Genomic DNA, 21468 nt, shown 5'->3' with positions numbered 1-21468 from the left:
TTGCCCTGGTGGCGGCAGGGTGTGTGCAGCCCTAGGTGGGGGACTAGGGACCCTCTTCTCCCAGCTCCTTGTTGTCCCTCCCTCCCCTGGAATCTCCTCCCGCGCGCCCTTCCAGCCTCCTTCTGCTGTTCTCTTTGGGACACCCCAGAGCCAGTGTTGCCCTGGTATTTATTACATGCGTGTGGGCGACTTGGGGCGCTCCTCCTCCGACCCACGGTGTTTTGACTGTGTGGCAGGTCTTGTGGGCAGGTATAACGGGCCAAGCAGCACTTATGCACTGGCTGCCCTCGCTTCTTTGCGAGATTTATTTGGGAGGGTGGTAACTTCCTCGGCCGCGGCTGGGCTCGTAGAGCCGTGGCGCGTGGCCGGGGGCGGTGGTGACGCTCGGTGGCGCTCGGCGGCAGCGGGGCTCGCGGGGCTCGCGGGGCTCGGGCCGGCTCGCGGCGCCGTCAGGCAGTCAGTCGGCGAGCGCGGCGGCGGCGGCGGAGAGGGGCGCGGCGAGGGGCGGCCGCTCCCATATATGGCGCAGGCGCCGCCCCCCGACGTCACCCTCTGACAGCGCCGCTCCCGGGGGCTTCGAGTTTTGGCTCCCGGGAAAGGGTCCATTCCTCGGGGAGAGAGGGCTGAGTTTTGTGCGCCTCCGTCCGCTGCGCGCGCCGCTCCAGGCCCCGCCGCGCCCCGCCTGCGCCCGGGACTGCGCCGCGGCACTCACTGCTCCGTTTATTTGTCTTTGGAGCAGGCGGGCCGCGCCAGAAGCGGGCGATCCCGCAGTGTCCTGCAGCCGCGGACGCCGCCTGGCTAGGATGACACCACGTTGAGCGCGCCTGCAAACAACAACAACAACAAGCGCCGCCGCGGCCACCGCGTCCACCGCGCCCTGCTCCTCCGAAGCGCCGCGCCGCCGCCGGTGCAGTCCGCCCGCGTCCCCGGCCGTCCGCAGCGCCCGGCCGCCGGTGTATGCCGCGCCTGCCCGGGACGGGCTGAAGCCGGCGGCGGGCCGCACCGCAGGCGCCGAGCAGGGCCAGGGCGGCCAGGGCAGCCTCCTGCCGCCGAGCCCCGAGCGCCGCCGACCGCGGACGCGCTTTCGGCTGGGAGTCGCGGCCGCTGCCAGCAGTGTTCATGTTTGGGATTCAGGAGAATATTCCGCGCGGGGGGACGACCATGAAGGAGGAGCCGCTGGGCAGCGGCATGAACCCGGTGCGCTCGTGGATGCACACGGCAGGCGTGGTGGACGCCAACACGGCCGCCCAGAGGTACGTACCGGCCGCCCCCGCGCGCCTTGGCCCCGGCCCGGTCCGGCCCCCTCCTCCAGCCAGCGCCGCGCTGCTCACCGGGCCGCTGTCCCTTTCCTCCTGCAGCGGCGTGGGGCTGGCGCGGGCGCACTTCGAGAAGCAGCCTCCTTCCAACCTCCGGAAATCCAATTTCTTCCACTTCGTGCTGGCGCTCTACGACAGGCAGGGGCAGCCGGTGGAGATCGAAAGGACCGCTTTTGTGGACTTTGTGGAGAAAGAGAAAGTAAGTGTACACTGGCGATCGCACCCTCCCTCTCCAGGAGTAGGGGGCAGTCGGTGCCCGCGCATGGGGTCCGAGTGCCCCCCTCGGCGGCGGGAGCGCTCCGCGACCCCGCCGCCACGTGCGGTCGCACAGGCCCGGCCAAGGGCCGAGCAACTTCTCTGTGCCCTCCGACTCACTGGGGGCGAGGGGAACGCTGGGCTTGCGGCAGGAAAAGTGACATCACTGCGTAGCTGCGAGCCAGAAATCCTGCCTGCAGCGTGTGAGGCCGAGGGGCCTCGGTCCTGGAGGGGGACCGAGCGCGGTGACCGCGCCAGAGGCGGCTACGCTAAATGCAATTATTTATCGTTGCTTTCAGGAGCCGAATAACGAGAAAACCAACAACGGCATTCACTACAAGCTGCAGCTACTGTACAGCAATGGTGAGTACCGCTGCCTACTGACTGCCCTTTCGCCCTGAGCGCTGGCTCTCCCTTCCCTCGATGGTTCCAGGACATAAAGATTTTGAGATTAAAATGACATGGGTGTAAACACGAAATCTTCTCATGGCATAGAAGGAAAACAAAACATAAACGATCGATAAGTCGATGGCACTTCACATGATTAACCGGTGGGGCTTGAAGTAGAAAGTAAAAGGAAGATCGATAAGGGCTCCTGCAGAACATCACTTTTAAGTGACTTTTTTCAGTTTTGCAAATTAATGTTAATTATTGGGATGGGGGTAGCTCCATAAGCCGAGCATAACTTACTTCCTGTGCACGGTTTAGAAAGGAAAGGACCCTCGAGAGCGCTGGGAAGGAGTTCACACTCTGTTTCTATAGGTGCATTCTCTCTTCGAAAAATAAATGACCATATGGGCCCAGAGCTGCACTCTGGCCTGCTCTCTGCTAGGCGGACTTCTTAAACCTTTAAATGAGGACGAAAGAGTCCCGAGACTTAATTAAGAAAAGAAAACAGTGAGAGGCGACTGGGGCTTTCTGTCTCCATCCCAGTATTGTAGGGATTGCCTTAAAGTGGTCCCAGGCACTGGCTTGCCCAGGCCTGGGCGTCCTTCCTGAGGTTCAGGCTAAAGGCTTGTTGAGAATTTGTCTGTTTTTTCGCCCCCACAGGCGTCAGGACAGAGCAAGATCTGTATGTCCGCCTCATAGATTCAATGACCAAACAGGTGAGAAAGTTTCCGCCTCTCTACTCCTTGTATTTTCCTTTCTGCTGAGCTGGGGTTGTCCTGGGGCCGAGAGAGCAGACTGACAAATGGATCTCCTGTATTTGTTTTTCATTTCGCTTCCCTGACATGCTAATGAGAATTCCATATTTATTGGAATAAATGGAGCGGTTGCTACAAGAGTTTATGCTGTCATTAAAACAGGACATATATGCTTTATTAAATGACTTGCGATTGGGATCAAACTCTGTCTTAATTAATTATGGTAATTAATAGTTGACAGAAAAATTCCAAGACCCCCTTGTTTGCTTTTAAACGTTCCTTTCTCTGCTTGAGATCTTTTCATGGGTTCCGACCCCTCCCCTCATCAAGGACAACTAACTGTTCCAAAGCTCATCAAGTTAGGCTCCCTTAGTTATTTTTCCCTCCTCCCTCCTAGTGTCGTGGTCTAGTAACTGGAGCCGTGTATTTGGATTTAAAAGTTAAATGTGCTGGGGTGAAAAGTCACCTTGTTCCTCTCTAGTCCATCTTCACCTCTCAGCCCCCCATCTCCATAATTCAAAGTCTGAGCTCCAGGGGTCACTCAAACCCATCCAGTGCTCTGCTCTCTCTCTCACCCTCTGTCATACCTTGTAAATAACATAATTACAAGCAGTTCCTTATTAAATTATTTAACCTGTCTTGGTCAACTTTTCGGATGATAACTATTGGCTATCAGTAATGTGATTAACTGCAGAAAAGTCGCCTCATTGCGTTTTGAGGGTGTCCAGTCTCTGGCTGCTTATGTTGTCCTGGGTGACGTGTTACTGTTTTAAGGACACTGCTCCCACTTTCTTAAAATGGATTGTTGAGTGTATGCATACAGGATTCCTAAATGAAACGCACCCCGCACCGATTGCTTTGGGATGGGGAATATACTTGGAAGCTGCAGGACCACACTTGAAATGAAAGTAATCTCTTCGTTTTCGATGCTAACTTTCGGTATTGTGAACCAAGTGCGAAAAGAGCTTCCTGCAGTCGGCACATAAGCCTCCCATTCTCTGAGCACAATTTGCACATTTTATTTCTCTTTGAAAAAGTTTGCCCTCACCTAGGCAGCCAGAGCATGAGCTTTTAATGTTTGCAGCCGCAGAGCTGTGTGGTTTTCTGCTGGAGCAAAGATCTGGCAGGTAAACGTGTTTTTCTGACACAGACTGTGGTGTGCCCTTTTGCCAGCCTTGCACCGATTCACAGAAGCTCTGGAACTCGGCTGCTGTTCGTCAGGCGGCTTTTATTTCCTTTGTATGTCGGGCAGAAGGTTTTGAGAATCGCCATAGTCTAATTAGGAGGTTTTTTGCAGGCGCTGCTAAGTTTCCGAGCCTCACGTACTGAAGGAGCAGGAGGCTTCGTTTAAAGTACACTTTTATTGTTCATTTAGCCTAGTACCTTTGCAGTCTACGCGGTGCAGAAAATAAAGGCATTTAATCTCCTCACTGACGGGGAAGGAGGGGGGAGAGAAGTAAAGAAATAGCCCAGTAACTGATCAAAGAGTCAATGGCGCTGAACCGACAGTTTATGGATTTCTGTTTGTGCTACAAAATAAAAAATAAATCAAATATAAATACGGGGATCATCGGAGGACAAGCCATTCTTTCAGAAGTACTGGTGTCGCCCAGGCCGCTAGCCCAGCAGCCCCAGGCGGCTCGTTGGCCTGTGGTGATTCCCACCATTTCTGTGGTTCCGAGCGGGCCGAGCTCCAGGCCGCGGACCGAGGCTTGCGGAGACTCTTCCCAGGAAGCTAGTCCCGGGACGCCCGGCAGAAAGGGCTTTGTCCGCTAGAAGTGCAGGAAAGTGCCGGAGGAGGTTGGAAGTTATTTCCAGAGAATTTCCAGGGGGTGTGGGGAGGCGGGAACTGCGGAGTGGGCAGCCCTCCCCTTGGAGGAATTTTCTGCCCGGAACCTGCGGCTGGCGGCCCCCGCCTCCCGCCCCTCCCCCAGTGGCCTTTTCTCCTCTTCTTTGGGCGAGGCGGGCGGCGGCGAGGGCGGCCGAGCCGGGGCTCCCGGCGGCGGAGCCGGGCTGGGCGCCGGCGTGAGCGCACCTAGGGCTTCGCACCATCTGGCGGAGCCTCTGCTCAAAACCCACCCGAGCGTGCGCGCAGACACTGCCTTTTTACCCGAGGAAAAAAAATCATTGTTAGCACTTTGAAAATAAACACCAGATTGGCCATTAGCACTTTTCTTTCCAAATATCATCGGGCGAGAAGCACGTGGCCGGGCGAGCAGGGCGCCCCCCGGGCCCGGGCCCTCCCGCAGGCCGTCAGCTCCCTGGCGTGGCGCGAGCACGTGCCTCCGCCGTGCACGGCTTCCTGCTGCCCGGGGACGCCGAGCCACGCAGCCCAAGTCGCCGACCTCGACTCGGGCTCCGGGGGGGAGGGGAGGGGTGTGCGGCGGGCAGGGCGCAAGGTTGGCGGCTGGGGAGCCCGGCCTGGGCAGCGCCTCGTGGCGCAAGCAGGGCTGCCCCTGTGCCCGGCGTCCTCCCCGGGCGTCTGTAGTGCAGCGCACTCTGATCGACTTCTTCCGACAGAGCGATCGGGCCTTCGTATAAGACAATGGCCAGAGGACGCCGCCAGGTTGCGGTGGCCCAGGCGCCAGGAACCGACTGTGAGGCTGCGCGCCCTCGCCCGCTGTGCCCGGGTCTCCGCAGGCCCTGCTTCGTCCTCCCCGCAGCCCTCCAAGGCTCAGGCCTGGCGTGCGCCCGTGGGAAGAGCTAGGAAGGCGGGCAGTGCGAGGCATCCCCGCGGCTGAGGTGGCGGGGTGGGAGGGTGACCGGGTGTGCCTGTCGCCTCCCCTGGGGAGCTGGACACCTGCCACCCCGGGAGGCTTGCGGCGCCTGAGGCGGTGTGGCGCCCAAACGGTAGGCGTTGTGTTACCCGTGTCTTTGCTGTCCCCCACGCAGGCCATCGTGTATGAAGGCCAGGACAAAAATCCGGAGATGTGCCGCGTGCTGCTGACCCATGAGATCATGTGCAGGTGAGCCCCAGGGAGGAGGGCAGCCTTGGCGCCAGCCAGCCAAGGGGTCGCGGGCCGCGCTCGCAGGCGCCGGCCACACCGCCCAACTGCGGGAGAGAGGGCGTCCGTTGAAACCTAGTAGGCCGGGGGAGGCCCCAGGCGGGCCCAGAGCAGCGTCCGGCTTCATTTCCCCATAAGTGATGATGGTCAGTACAACCCGCTGCTCAGCAGAGTGGATTAATATGTTGACCGTGTCGTGGCAATATAGTTAAAAAAAAGAAAGGAAGAAAAAAAGAAAAGAGAGAAAAAGAAAGAAAACAGACCAGGGGATGCATCTGTCCTCGCGCAGGAGTCAGAGTTCACTGGGACTCATTTGACTACTTCCTTCTCCGACACTCGCATCCTGAGACGTACAATTGTCTGTTATTGATAAAAAAAAAAAAGGAAAGCCTTTTGTACTTATTACAGAGCTCGTGTATGTGAGAATTGGATTGTGATTCTGTCAGTTAACCTCTTCCCTAGAGCAGCGATGCATCGTTCATATTGTTGTTAGATAGCGTGCCGTTACTTGAGATCTCTGTCAGAAGAGCAATTTCCCACCTGTTTTTTTTCTAACTACCACAAGAGTTTCGCCCCTACATGGCGAATAAAAACGCATCATTGACTTTGTATGTGTGGCATGTGAAATATAGTTGCAAGGAATAATAAGGAAAGGTTGTGCAGGCTTGCAGCCTACAGTAGCAGGCCCCATACTCTGAGGGGCATACTCTCCTCGGCTATGGTGCCTGTTGCCTGAATGCCACTTCTGAGCAGAGGTATTGTTACAGCACCAATATACAAAAGCTGACTTTTTCTCATATCAGGTAATAAATATAAATTACAACCAATAAAGTGGAATTTCTTTATTATCCACTTCTGCATGTACAGCAATTAACATAGAAAGCGCACAGATGTGATTTAAGCTCTAAGTGGAAGACTGTAGACTTTCTTTAATCACTTTAGCTGTCAGCTTTAAAAGGCTTTATATACTTTGCCTACCATATGGTGTTAATTTAGCTAATTTAGACATGTAACCATTATACAAGTATGCTTTTTTAAAATGCGAGAAGCATAACATTTTTGTTTCGTTTCTGCTTTAATTAAAGTTTCAATAACAGAGTTAAGGTAGGCTTAGAGGAGCGACAATAGAAGTTTGTGATAGATTGATGCACGCCTTTGTGCTTATAATTAATAAAGGCCCCCAAAGAAATATTGGTTAGAGGTGGCATCTTGCATCTTTTCCAGAAATAACAGCTTGACAATTGGAGGTAAACAAAGGCTGAGACTGTGAAAAGTTATTCCCCAGCCTCCAGCCTTTTCTCCCCAGCTCATTGCAAAGACAAACACCAACAGCATGTTTTCTGCATTTTAGCATTATAATTTGTAGAGGAGCTCTGGCTACCCTGCTAGCCATAATAGACGTGTTTAACTCTGGCCCTTCTGGCAGAAAGTTACAACATAAGTTTAACGGAAGATCATGTGAGCTCGCCCACTAGGTTGAAATTTGTCAAGCTGCCTAAGTAGGAAAAAACTATTTTTTTGACTCCTACTGCTTCATTGTCAGACTTTGAAAAAAAATTATTAAGTTGGACAGAGAAAGCTGAGCTGAATACTGAAACCCTTGTTTACAATTGCCCCATAGCCGGTGCTGTGACAAGAAGAGTTGTGGCAATAGGAACGAAACACCCTCAGACCCTGTAATCATTGACAGGTAAGGATGACTTCTTTATTTTCAAAACAAAACGGTAGCAACAAGCAAAGACTCTCTTGCTTGCTTGGTTTCCAGTGGCTCCTTAGCTTTGAGGCTGGTGTTGGGCTCCTCTTGTGCACTGCACCATTTGTCCGCGTGTGTTATCATGCACAGGTGGGTTGACGTGGAAACCCGGTGGCTCGCTCTGTGGGGATTCAGTAATTGCTTGCGAGTTGTCAAGGGAAGCAGTTTCATCTGCCACTGCTCTCACTGTGAGGAGCACTTTATGCCTAGAGAGTCTCTGGCTTTAAACCCAGAGATATGTCATAAAATGCTTTCTGCTAATTTGTTAACAAGTATTTCATTTTTTGCATTATTATCATTTTTTTTTTTACCTCGGATGGTCGTTGAAGTTGAAGCTTGGGTGGTGGTGCTCTTGCAATCATCGCCCAGTGGTAGAATGAATTTAATCTGCTCTCAATTAGTTGCAAAATGTCTCCTAATTTTTTTCCAATTGTGGCTGTCGTTTTATGTCAAGTAGCAAATATGTAACTAACAAACCAAAGTTGTTATAATTGAAACTAATTACACATGCTGGTTACATTTCCAACATTAATTTCCATAACTAGATTAGCTATATGCATTCTTTAGGTTTGCTGTTCCTCATCTTGCCATTTATCATGTTCCTTGGGCAACGTGGCATCCTTTTAAGATACCAATCATTAGTCCTAATGGTGCTAATGTGCACTTGGCATTGCCTTAGTGGAAACAACAAAAACACTGCCACCTTCCCCTTCTGACTCACCCAGGCTATTCTGAGAAGGAGAGAAGATTTCTTTCTTTCCCAACAATGGGGAGCAGCAAGGGGCCCAGTGTGTGATTGACTGCAGATTTTGAAATTGGTACCCAAATCGAATAAATGTTAGACGTGTATATATGACACCAGTTTTGTGAGGCAGACGTTTAGACTGTTTTGAAGAGGGGTTGAGTTTCAGCAGCTTTCATTACAAAGTTATCTTTTGATCATGAACTTTGCTGTCCAGGGTCTGAAAAATTAAACCCGGAAAACCCCACGAGTTAAGCCTAAAGAAGTCTGAAGCACCGGTGGGGGCACTGCTAATGTTTAACTAGCTGGGATAGCTGTTTGCTTAGCGGAGAATGCTCGGTATCTGACAGAAGGGACAGCTCTCTTATTAGTAATCAAATAGGGCTGACCAGTTGTGGCCGTCACTCAGGCAGTTTGAGAACAAGTTCCACACTCTATGAAGCTGGGGCTACAGAAATCAATGTAATTGTATTTGTTTCGGTGGCCATGGAAGTCATACAGCTCTGGGTTGTTGTCCTGTGCTAGAACTCATTTTATTTTATTTTATTATTACTTTGGATGGGCTAGAAGTGTACTAAAGCAGCCATTGGAATCTTGTCTGAGTGGAAGATGCTTGAGAAGCAGCTACATTTAGGCGTTTCATCTCTCCAGTGATATTTGGAGATTTTTTAAAATGTGGTTTGCTTCAAAAGTCATGGCTTAAAAATTATGCCATGATTGAGAGGCCATGTTGGTTTGACTCACGTTTTAGACACCGAGGCACTTTGGATTTCTTCAGTCTTCAATCACATATTGAACACTGATAGTGACTAACACCCAAGACTCGGTTTTTAATCTCATGGTGGGCAGCGCTTTCCCCCAATATACAGAATATTATTCTTTCATTCTCTTCTAAGGGGGGGTCTTGCTCATATTTGTTGAATTAAAATATATGCAAAGATCATTCACACCTTTATAACCTGTGAGGAGGAGTATGTGATCATTGATATTCCAGAAGCACAAGGGAAGGGAGAAATGTAAAAACATTTGGTTAATGGGTTTACCATGTTTATTTGAATAAGGAGGATTGAAGCTCCACTTACGCTTGGCATAAATGCTTTGGAGGTCTTAATTATTGATGAAAAATCTGCTCTGCTACTAAATTCAAAGATATGACAATTTTATAGGAATTTTAATCACCTTCTGTGTTAGGGATTTTAAGGTAAGGATAGTTTTATGTACTGACAAGTACAATGTACATTTTTAGCATTCTTAAGAGAGCTGTCACTTGTAATGACAAAATACTATTAGCATTTTGTTGCTCGCTGTAAATCCCTGTGAAATGATTGTGGTATTGGCACCATCTCCAGTTTAAGGCATATTTCTAGAAGAGGAAAAAATGAATTTAGTGTTTTCTAGGACAGCTTGTGTTAATCAAAGAGAGAGGCTCATCTTCAGCAGGCAATCTCTTTGGAGCAGTGTGGTCATTTGCAACAGAGGTCTGTCTCAGTTTCATAGTGATGGTCATTTCTGAGGGCGTGGACTGCCTCTGAAAATTAGTCGCTCCTGTTGAGTTTTTAGCCTGGCTTCCCCCTTGAGTATTGGAGAATCAAATGTCCCATCAGATCGGCGAGTGCACAGGCCCTCACCAGCCCTCTTGCCACTTGGTTAGTTGTCTTAAGAATTCTATACAGTATGCTTCTCTGGCTCCTATGGCCTTTGGAAACATTTAGCAGGTTCTGACCAGATAAAGCATATTTGTCCTGAGGATATAAACCAATAATTCCAACCTGAATTGAGATCAATGGGCCCATATTTGCTCCAACCCACGCCAAGTTCTTCCACACGTTGAAACCGCTTTGTGTGTTATGAGAACAGGGAAGTGAGCTCCCCTGCTCTGGCAGGGTAATCACATTCTATAGGCCCTGATGCCTTAAATCAATTAATTACACAATTTAGTTTAGTTATCTTTCAGAAGTATTAGATACTTACAAATGGCAAGGAAGACACTTCAAAGTAAAGGGGGGGGGGCAGTAAGGATGTCTTCCATTAGAGGACTTTTCGTTTATCGTGGAGCTTTTCCTTACGTGGACTGTTTCCCTCCACATAAAACACTGTTGGAGAAACATTTTTTTTATAGTTCCCTGTATTTAAAATAATATAGCAACTTACCAAGTGGAGAAGGACTATGACATTGTAAAGTGAGAGACGACCCAGGAACAGCTCTCTGCATGTTGACCTACAAAGAGCCAGATGCAGAAAAAGAGGCTTACCTTCTCATACCACACACACGCACACACACACACACACACACACACACACACACACACACACACACACGGCCAGGCACAACCACAGGCACCTCCCATATGCAAGTGTGCATATGCAAATACAAACACAGTCACATACACATGCATGAATTTTTATGATATTGCTGAGAAGGAAGGGAGTATTATTTTCCTCATGAAATAATGTTTTCTGGGAAAACACAAAAGCAGATGGTCTTCATTAGGAACACCCATTGTCCACATATCCCGAATATGAACAGATAAATCTCTCCTGTTTCACCCGTACATTCCAAGGGCTGCAAGTGATTACAGGATGTCGGCATAGCCGCTAAACCAAAACCACACTTGGGCTCACATGATTCGCCTGTGCCATCCGGGTCTGTTTCCTCAGGAGCTCTGAAATGCCTGGGGAAGGCACATCAGTTTACCTTCCCCTTCCTCACTCAGCCTGAGAGGACTGAAACACAGAGTCCAACTGTTGCAGCCTGTGGAGGACACAGGAACAGGGCAGTGCGGCTGCCCACTCGGGCTGGCTGCACACCGTGGGCTGTGTGCAACTGAGAGCACGCTCTGCAGGGCAGTTCCAGATGGCACTGTCTCTGGCGTCCTGCTCGCTGGCATCTCGGCAGCAGGCAGTGCCCCCTCCCCAGTAAATCTGGCATTAGTCTATAGAGTTTGGGAGACTTATCATTCCAAGTCTGTCCTACTTTCCTGTCTGTGAGCCAGACATCTGTTTATCCTATTTTCTTTCTTACAGAGTTTGGAATGGCTGTAGTTTTTCTCTTTTGGGGGGAGGGGGGTGCATGAAGTTTTGTCATATTTAACAGCTGTTACAGAATTTCAGCCCTGTGGGCTCTGAAAATACTTTTCAGCTGACCTCAGATTTTTATACATAATTGACATTGGGTTGTAGAAAAACATTATTTGCTTAACCTCTCATTGTATGAGATTTCACACCGTCTCTGGTCGGAGGGTGTGAGTACCAGCAGTTTTAGCTCTGTGCTCCCTTTCAGCCCTCCAAAGCCTTGCTTTGATTGTGTGTTTTAAGTTTACCACACCTTTAAAGTGATTGCAGAACGGTAGCCCAAAAGGACTGAAGGTTTTCTCTTTCTTTTTTCCTTTCCTTCTCTCTCTCCTCTCCCTCCCTCCCCCCTCCTCTCTCTCTCTCTCTCTCTCTCTCTCTCTCTCTCTCTCTCTCTCTTTTTTTTTTTAGTCAACAGTGTTTCCTTTCACTTCCTGTCACAAAGGTCAAAGAGAGCCGACCTTTGCTGGCAGTCCTGCCTGCTGAATTATTCATGGGATTGACTTTTTGTCAGGGCACACAGTTGTGCTCTGGGACAATTTATTCATTTACCTCATTTAAAGCTCCTTTCTGCACCTGTTCAAGTATTAATATCATGTAATTTGGGCCTAATGCCGATTTTGCTGAACACTCATTATATTTTTTATTAGCTATATTTCCAAACGATTATGTATGATTATTACCAAGCCTTACAAACAGCACCGGGTTATTCCCCAGCCCTTTACATCTTCTTGTCAGGTTGTTTTCAGAAGCAGGGTGGATAAACATTTGACCAGTCCCGATGTTTTTATTCCTACTCCATCTCCAAGCAGAGAACTTAAAGCTCCCTCCCTCATGGCCTTGCACGAGCGTGATTAAATCCAACTCGGAGAAGCTGTACAAATGCCAGCGTTTATAAGGTCAACGCTTTTGTTAAAAATGCTATGTAAATGAGGATCTGCAAAAAGGGACATTAAATAAAATTAAATTCATTGTCTTCTTTAATGTCATTTACATTTTGGCTAAGCCTCGGCCTGTCAAGGAGGATTTTAAAAATAATTTTAATTACACATCATTTAGGGAACCCAAGGTTTTCTATTCAGTAGCATTTGGATAACCTGCAGAATGGAGACCGTTTGTTAACTTCTGAAATGACGGATTGTCATTCTGTATGCATAATACAGCACGAACAGCATAGTTTGCCGTTAATTTCTCCTTCTCAGTTTTCTTGGAAGTGAATATAATTATCATCAAATAGGCCTTGAGACCCTGGAGTCCTCCTCTTGGCCTTGGCTGTGAAGCTGAGACACTCTCTGGTTCTGGGTCTGTTTTAATACATGGGGACTTCAGAGAAGGGAAAATATTGGCTGGCAATTTGGCAATATTAAAATGCACTTTGGATGAATGGAGTGGCTACAAAGACTCTGATTCTGGTTGGCACGAGCCCCATTTGGCTCAGCCAGGCTCAGGTGTGAATGGCTGTTTTATTCCCTGGTATGCCAACGGAGAGAGGCAAAAAGTTCACCATGTTCATTCATCCTTTAATTTTTTTTTCCCCTTAAACTTCTGAAAATAAACAAAAAAGGAAGAGCAGGTTAGCAGAGTCACAGTGACACGCTCTCATTTGGGAACAGTGCCCACCTTGTGTGCACGCTTCGGAGCCCACCACCCTGCCACAACTGTGCACCAGGCATGCCGCATCTTAGGATAAGCCAATGCTGTGTGTCACAGCGAGTAAGGGCGTCAGAGCCAGCATCAGGCCTAGGGTTTATATCTCTGCTCTAGGCTAAGGAGGCCTCCGGAGATTTATGGCTGCCTGGGCTGGCTGGGTAAGGCCTACAGGGTGACCAGGCCAGACCGGTGTAGTATTGGGTTGGAAAACAAGCCACAGGCCCACAATGACTTCCGCAGCACTTTTAACCAGCTCAGATTCTCATCAGCTCTTGCAAGGGCTGAAGCTGTATGGTGTTGCCTGCTAGGGGCAGGCAGCAGCAGGCAGCTGGTTGCTATGAAAATGCAGGGCTGGAGGGAGGGGCTGGAAGCAGGGCTGTCAGAAGCTATACTCCAGGAGGGATGTTGACGCAGACCATCCCGCGCCTCTGCAGCAGCCTTATCAGGTGAAGAGCAAAGATATAGCCAGTGCCTGTAATCGTGTTAGGACGGCATGGACGAATTGGATTACCGTATGGAAAGCCGTCCAAACTCAGAGTTCTGTTACGCATGCTTACAGGAAGCAAATAATTACGCTCTGTGCTCCAGAAGATAATTGGGGCTGGCCAGAGGCCTTCTCGTGACGCTGGAGAACGCAGGAGAAGCTGGCCTCATGGAGGCATGTGGGACGCACACAGGGAGGAGGAGGGCGATCTTCCCCAGATATAGGTGGCTGGAGTTGATGCTATAATTTTCGGTTACTTTTCAAAGATGGTGAATAATTTATCAGAATTCAAACTCACAGTAGCAACGGGAGGCATGTTGGAGGAGATAAAAATTCCAGGCTCTAATGATGGAGATTGTCGTGGCAGACAGGAAGTGATTGACAAGTGGGGGTACAGGAAGTGAGAACTCGAGGAGCTTAACCTGTACTTGGCAGAGCTGCCTTAGCTTGCACTCCGAGAAAATGAAAACCATTCACCCGTCCGCTCCTGACTGCTTGCCAGAACACACGTTCCTCTTGTTTGTTTATCTTAGTAGCAAATCTCTCCAAAATGTTTGTGGTTAAAACTCTATATAATGAGACATTATGCTGGCATTATGAATGCTTTAAAATAAAAATATGGATATCATTTAGAAAAATAAGTGGAGGGATTTTATGGGTTAAGGGTTTCCTTGTATTTTATAAGCTTCTCGAACTTGGGGGTTAACTAATGTTCACGGCATCCTCAAAGCTCAACAACGCTCTCTAAAATGCTTTATTCCGAGAACAGCCCGTCACATCTGTCAAAACGGTAAATGCTGTAAATCTGCCAAGCAACTGGTTGAAGAGCACTGTGTCCAGAGGCATGGGCATAGGGGGGCGCTGACTTTAAGTTTGTTATTCTATCACTTCTGCCCTTTAAAAAGAAAAACTACCCCTGTCTATCCGTGATCCCTTCACTGAACGTTTCTCAGTCAGAACATGCTCAGAATCTAGGAAGGGTCTGTGGATGGTGAGCATCCCCTGAAAGCGACAGGGCCACAGCGAGTGCCTTCCCGGTAATTCACTAGGAAATGACTTTACCATGTGCAGAAAGGAAGGGGCTGCGGTGGGGTTGCAGGACACAGAGCCCAGGCCCCACTAGCGGAAGAGGTCGGCTCCAGCATGTCTCTGCTGCTGCACATCTGGGGGGAGGCCTCCTTTGCCCTGACAGGCAGCTCTAGCCTTGCCCCACCTCTGCCCCTCACCCCCAGGCCTTGCTTGTAATGCCTAGTTCTCTCTCTCAGCAAAGCACCGAGGGCAGGTTGCCATGTTAAAGCGACACAACCAGACACAACTTTGGCATTGTTCAAGGATCTCAAAACATTTGCCCTCCTGATGATGAGTTTACAAAGAAGGAAACGATCCTTCACACTGGAGGCTGGCCCTATGCATACAGGCTTCTATGAGGGCGTAATGCCTTCTTTTCTGGGGGTTTTTACCAAGAGGCCAAGTTGTATACGTATGTATAGAGGAGATGTTCTAGACGCTGTAAAAACAGGTCGAGCCTGAGCCTGGGCAGTCCCCCTGTGGGTGACACGTGCAGCACCAGCCTGAGATCTGATTACAGTCCTGGATGGGTGTCCCCCCCCTTCTTTGGGAGTACAGGTGTCATGAGCCACTAGGTCATCCAACTTTGACAAGGGATAGGGCCTGTCATTAGAAATGGGATGACTATGGCCCAGTGGAAGGGGTGCCACTTGCAGCCAAGTCAACTTGATATTTCTGGTTCTGGAGGCAGAGCCGGTCTCTACCCTGGCTCGAGGACGAGCTTTCTCCTTGAGCATCCTTCCAGGCTGCCGAAACGCTCAGTGCCAGAGGTAGAGTAGATAGGACTCTAAGTACCATTCCGACAGGTCAGGCAGACAGGTGTTTTCATCAAGTCTTCACCACTAAGAGACCTGTGCCCATTTCTGTAGAATGGCAGGAGAGGGGATGGGCAGCGCAGGTGTGCCCAGGGTGGCAGAGACCACAGGTGTGCCCAGGGAAGCAAAGACCACAGGTGTGCCCAGGGAGGCAGAGACCACGGCAGAGAGTTTGAAGCTGCGTAATGTTCGTTGCCTGTCTGTGTATCCGGACTGTTTTCCAGAGTGGTTTTAGGCTGACAGAAAACCCGAACTGAAAGTGTAATTTCCCCTACCATTTCCCCTTTGGTCTGTGTTCCCTGGGTGAAGATTTTGCACTGGCTATGGGAGACTGGTTCCAACCCAGCTAATGTTGATATGTATTAACTAAAGTCGTCAAATGACTGGAGGGCTCCCTGTGTGTTGTACCTCCCATGGAGTTTGACAAATGTCTGGTAGTATGAATCTCTCATCATGTATCTTGCGCTGGCCTCTATCCCCAGTATCCCACTCTGTGTCCCTCTCCCTTCCCCAAACCATGGCACTTGCCCATTTGTCCCTGGATCCTTGCCCTGCAGGGCTACATACACAGTTAGGGTCATGCTAAATATGCAGTTGCAGACCAGCAGTTTCCAGGAGTAGCCTGCCCTGCAGTCTTCCTCCGGTCCCTTCATTACGTACTGCTAACGATTTGTGATTGTTTTTGTCACTTTAAAAAGTTTGTTCCTTTCTTTCGAGTCTCGGTGCTTCACTGTTCAACAGTTTCCGTCCTAGGCTTGTGTGCGGCTGTACGTTAGGGGGGAGAATTGTTTGCAGGGTTCTGTAGCTCGTGCGAGCCGCATGTCCCCCTTCCCACCCCCCACCCCCACCCCTTTCAAGTTCTTGGCTCCTTTACAAAAAATTAAAACATTTTTAACTTTATATTAAGCATTTATTGAAGTGGCACGGCTCAATTTCACTTATTAGAGTTTTATTTCCTAAATAATACTGTTTGGAATATTTAAATCATGGAGGCCATAAAAGGAGAATGATTAAATTATAGGAAAGGCAACCACGCTGCCCCATGGCATAAAAACGGGGATGAATTCAACGTTTGGTGTAGTTGTTGGCTTTTTGGTTTAATAAATTAAACTACAAATTTTCCTAATTGCCAAACAAAATGTTAGGCCAGCCTTAGCCATTGCTGACAGTAAAACAGAACATAAAGCCTGCTGAGAGTTATATGTGGTATTTAATACGAGACAGAGTAGTGCTTGGGCTTTTACGGTTAAGTATGAATTCACACCAACAGCATTTGTTTCACATTAGGGAAGGTTTGTAAATCAGATCAGTGTGCTAGGATGGGGTGGCCGGGTGGCCTCTCTTCTTGATATTTGGTTGTTGGGCATGTGGCCAGAGACGGTTCCCCATCCACTTCCACATTCTCAATGAAGCGATAAGCCCCATGGCACCCGGAAGATTGGGTCAGGAAACAAGTTGAGGATTGGATTGGATGAACGGTGTGTCCCCACCATGAGAGGTCACCAGTCTGAGCTGGCCACTGGGCAGCTGCCATCAGTTACCCAGACATCGGCTGCTGTGGGTCCCCGGCCAGGGGAGGCCCCAGGGAGAGAAGCAAGACCTGGGAGAGTGCTTCACGGGGAGCAGCAGTCCCTGCCATTTATTAAACGTGACAAGTGGACTCTAAATATAACAGTCCTTTTCCCAAAGATCATTATTTGAACAAATAATGAGTCATGCAAGTTACTACACAGCCAGGGTCCCATCCAGAGCTGGGCCTTTGTGTGGCTCGGATGCAGATCCTGCTGCCTTCACCCATTCCCTAGTCAAGGTCAGATTCTCTCCTACTCTGCTTGACCTTAAGGGCACGTGTCCAGGACACTGCTCTTGCCTTTCTGGGAGCCTGTCTTGTTGGTCACGATTCCTAGAAAAGATTCACGTGAAAGCAAGCTTGTCTCAGGTCAGAATATCCTGACACACACACACGTCCTATAGTTTGAAAATACTTTTTTCACGCTCTCAGGCCGATATGTAGGCCTAACAACCACCACCACCACCACCACCACCACCACCACCACCACCACCACCACAGCAACAGATGCGGCGGGAAGTGGGCTTGCTGGGCTCAGAGTATCTGTCGTGAGTAGTGGCCATGGCCCAGGTTTGCTAAGACCTTAGGATAACTGTTCCCAGCAATTAGAGCATCCAGACCCCTTTCCAGCACCAAACTCATTTGTTCCCATTTATTACGCTGTGCACAGTAACTAATTTACATTGTTTCAGAGTTATGTGTTATGGTAATTTATTGCGTGTGCGGGGGTCACACAGAGGTGACCAGTCGGCAGGGCAGATCCCTGTAAGGCGAGGAGCGAGAACCCAGAAGGAGGAGCAGGGAAGGCAAGGGGTCTGTGATTTTAAACTGGCTACAGTCTTTTTAATCACGTTTTGATTTATTCCCTGTGACGTGGCTGGCTTTACTCTTACTCTTTGTTTTTTAACAAATCGGAGCGGGAAACAGGATTCTTTGTTGTTGAAGGAAATGGTAGTGATACTCTCTAACGGGTGGAGACTTTTACTAACGCCCTGAATAAAATATTTGCCAGCGGCCTCCACTAAATGTAAAAGCACTCCGCAGAGAAAACAATGTCGTCACTGCTCCGCCTCATCATAGCGGCTTTCGTTATCAAGTTGAGGAAAAAGGCTTGTTTAGGCGAAAATAATGATCATAAATAGAGCTGTACAGTGGGGCTCAAGGCAACAGTGACAGAGCCTGCTATCAGGACCTGCAATTCCAAGGAAATATGACTGTTCTGATCCGGGGAAGCAGTAATTATCTTTTTGTGAGGAATGTACAATGGTGTCGGATGATGAATTGATCGCAGATTGGAAGCGTGGTTCAACTGTCATGTTACAGAGATAAGAGAGAGCCGCGGGATTGCTCACCGCCTTTGCTAGTTCACAGCCAGCCAGTTTATTAGCACAAATCCCAAATGTTTAGTAAACTCATTAGGTCCCATCTAATGCTAATTTATCATCATAGGTGGAACCCTAGCAGTGAGGCCGGAGGACAGTACGGAATCCGCGTGATTTACAGAGCGTTCTGATCAATCACTTTCTCCGCACTGACCATTTTTCTTCAAACGCTTTAAAGGGGCCTGAGCGAGCCTAGGATCACACCATTGCAATTGGTCAGGGTTCTTAGAGTTATCGTCCCAAGGATGGTTATCTGGAGGTTAGGAAATCCTATACAGACCGACATGAGGCACAGGACTGGGCTCTAGGACCCCTGTGCTGCCTTTTCTCACCCCTCTGGCCTCCCCTCTCCTCCTCCCCTGCTTCCTCTCCCTCTTCTCTCTTCTCTCTCCCCTCCCTTCTTCTCTCCAACCTTCTCCTCCTATCTTTCCTTTTCCTTTTCCAATCTGGTCACAGAGTCGAATTCAAAGAATTTCCTTGCAAAATCAGTTTACCAAGAAATGCATCATGGTACATAAATGTCAAGTGCAGTTTATTCTAAACTTCAGACAGTGTTTTTCTTTTAAAAAATCAAGCTTTAAATGCCCAGTTCTCCTGACATTTTCGTACATATTCTATAGTGTTTTCGAAGAGGATAATAACCTTTGCTTGATCCCAGGCAACAGCTGCAAAGATAATGAAATTCTTATGATATTTCACCAGGTAAAATGTGAATTGCAGAAGAAAAGCTATTGAATTTTTATGGATCTTAATCGCATAAAATGAGATTCATGGGGCATACGTATAACTATACTCGGTGGACCAGCTGGCTGCAGTTGCAGCGAGGATTCACCGTGTGGTGTGAGGGGCGCTCCAGCCTCCACTAAGGAATGCTCCCCAAACGCTGCCTTCAGCTTGCCCTAAGAGTGATAATGAAATATGACAGAAATTTCCTTGTGCTGGATCAGTGGCAAGCGAGGTCCTCCACCACCAATATTAATTCATCTGACTTATGTTCCAGTCTTGATTTACCTTATGATTAAAAACTTCTGCAGGTCTGCTCAGCAATTGAGATCAGATCTCATCTGCAGCCCAGTGGTATTGATCCCTATTTAACATCAAGGCTCAGAATTGATTGGCATTGATTAACAATAAAAATGCTCTCCTCCGTGTCCAGCCGCCAAGCCAGCATTCTGAAAGGAGGACGCTACGTCGTCCCCTCATTGACCAATCTGAAAAGAGAAACGGCCCCACCCGCAAGTAAACAATATATTTTAATGTTATTGTAGCTGGATGCCGGACCGACACTGCAAATTGATTTTATTCTTGTTGTATGAGATAAATATCTTTAATAAAATTCTCATTTTATTTAGGATTTTACAGGAATAACTTGATTACTCAAATAGTGGTATTTTTCTTTTCCCATGGTGTAAAAAATGGATTAAAACATAAAGGCCGTAATAACGTAATCCTAGAGACAAAATGTTAATCAACTTTGAAACTGTGCACAGGACGGGAAAGTCCAGGGAGATAGTTCCCGTGTGGAGACAGCAGGAGGCCTGGAGGACAACTGGCTTTACAGAGCATTTTACCCTTTTAGACGATGCTGAGTGCTGCTGGACCAGCACACAACTGCCCTGTGCTCGAGGGCTGCTCCCTGTGCAGAATGCCTCAGGAACATATGGCCCCAGAGAGCTCAGCCTAGCAGAGCTACTCAACAGGGGCCAACCTGGCCACTCGGAGAAACTGGGCCTTTGTTTCTGTTTTGGTTGTTTCCTACAGATGCAGCCTGAGAAAACGAACCTCTAGCCGTTCTTATAATTAATAGCAGATATTGAAAAAGTGAGCAGAGGAAAATAAATTAGAAAAGCCTCGAACACTCTAACTTTTGAGTTTTTTGGAGAAGCCATCCTGTTCCCAAGACCAGCGAGTAAAACCCCCTAGCAACCCGTCAGTGCGCATCCTTAGCATCCAAGCACACTGGAGGCCAGGTCCAGCTGAAAGGAATTATCCAATCTCTAACATACAGAAGTTTACAGTTGTATAATGATGGAGAAAACCACAAATCCCAGGGGATGTCAAATTTTAGAGATACTTTTAAAATGAAATTATCCAGCCAAGCCTCTAAGACAACCTTCTTGTGCTTAAGACAATAACTATGGTCTGGGATTAATTTCTTTTTTGTGATAGGGCAAATCCAATTTGCTTCTTTAACTGTTGATTAAGGAATCAGTTCTACAAGGCTGTCCCCTGGAATTATTTGCTGTTTATTTGTCTGTGGAGAGCTTCTGGAATCCCCTCCAACTGGGAAGGCCAGGTCAGGCATGGCCGTAATGAAGAGTCGCTTGGCGGCTCCAGGCACTCTGACTGGCCTTGTTTGTGTAGAAGAAATAGTTGGCTCTTTGAGCGGCCACTTCCTATCATGCTTGCAAAGCAGTGCAGAGTGGGGAACCCAAATCCATCTTCTCTGTAGCCTTTCTTTTTGCACTCTTAAGGGGAAACAGCCATTAGGGAGCGATAAATAAGTAAATACCTTAAATTAGAATGCATCTCACTTCAAGGTCCTCAGAATTAGTGTCACGGTGTGACCTGGTGTCAGGAAAACCAAGGCGTCTGGCTCCTCCTCTGCACAGGGCGCGTCTTCCTTCCCATCCGATGGTCTGAGAAGAGGGTCTATCCTGTTCACCTACAGTCAAACATGAACACCCGATGTAGTATGACTTCTGCTTTGTTTAAACATGAGATTCGCCAATAATTTGTAAACAGACATGTGACATTTAGGAATGAAATGCTTATCTTCATCCCTGAATGTTTCTGTGTATGGGAGGCCAGCCCCAGTTTTCCCCAAATTATCCCAGTTTCTGAGTGACCTGCTATGTTGGTTGTTTTCTGCCTGTTTTCTAGGATTCTATGGCTGTCCTTGTGGTGTGGTGGGTGTTCTGTCAGTTATACGATGTCGTGTTCTAGGAAAGGTGTCCCGGAACATCTGAGGCTTGTTCCTCAGTGATTTGGTCTTTATGTGCCGAGAGCCACTTCTCCCCGTGTCAGAATGAAACCTGGTTTTTGGTTTAAGGGTTGGGGAGGAGGTTTGTTTTCTTAGGACCATCTTTGCCGTCCCTGGAAGAAGACATCCATACACAGTGTCAAGAGACTGCCGACTGGTTCCAGGCAGGGCTGCCCCGAAGGGGAGAGTGTTGTAAGTCCACTCAGAAGTGAGACGTCTGAACACTCACGC

The 21468-nt window shown here is 48.6% G+C and overlaps 1 protein-coding gene across 15 annotated transcripts in view; it reads left to right on the top strand.

Moving 5' to 3' along the window:
* Positions 1-612: 612 nt before the first annotated feature.
* Positions 613-21468, top strand: part of Ebf3 (EBF transcription factor 3) — a 117999-nt gene continuing 97143 nt past the window's right edge. For 4 of the 15 annotated variants that reach the window (XM_039083406.2, XM_039083361.2, XM_039083413.2 and 1 more), the window contains exons 1-6: positions 617-1253; positions 1359-1515; positions 1871-1934; positions 2622-2677; positions 5609-5682; positions 7343-7411. In XM_039083406.2, the coding sequence (XP_038939334.1) occupies positions 1120-1253; positions 1359-1515; positions 1871-1934; positions 2622-2677; positions 5609-5682; positions 7343-7411 (554 nt within the window). In that variant the 5' untranslated portion in view covers positions 617-1119. Of the gene's footprint in view, positions 1254-1358; positions 1516-1870; positions 1935-2621; positions 2678-5608; positions 5683-7342; positions 7412-21468 lie in introns of all 15 variants that reach the window. The other 11 variants (XM_039083400.2, XM_039083394.2, XM_039083357.2 and 8 more) reach the window with 6 other exon arrangements.

Source organism: Rattus norvegicus, chromosome 1 (genome assembly GCF_036323735.1).
Source record: "Rattus norvegicus strain BN/NHsdMcwi chromosome 1, GRCr8, whole genome shotgun sequence".
Lineage (NCBI taxonomy): Eukaryota > Metazoa > Chordata > Mammalia > Rodentia > Muridae > Rattus > Rattus norvegicus.
Note: the sequence above shows the minus strand (reverse complement) of the source record. Positions and strands in the feature narration are given on the sequence as shown.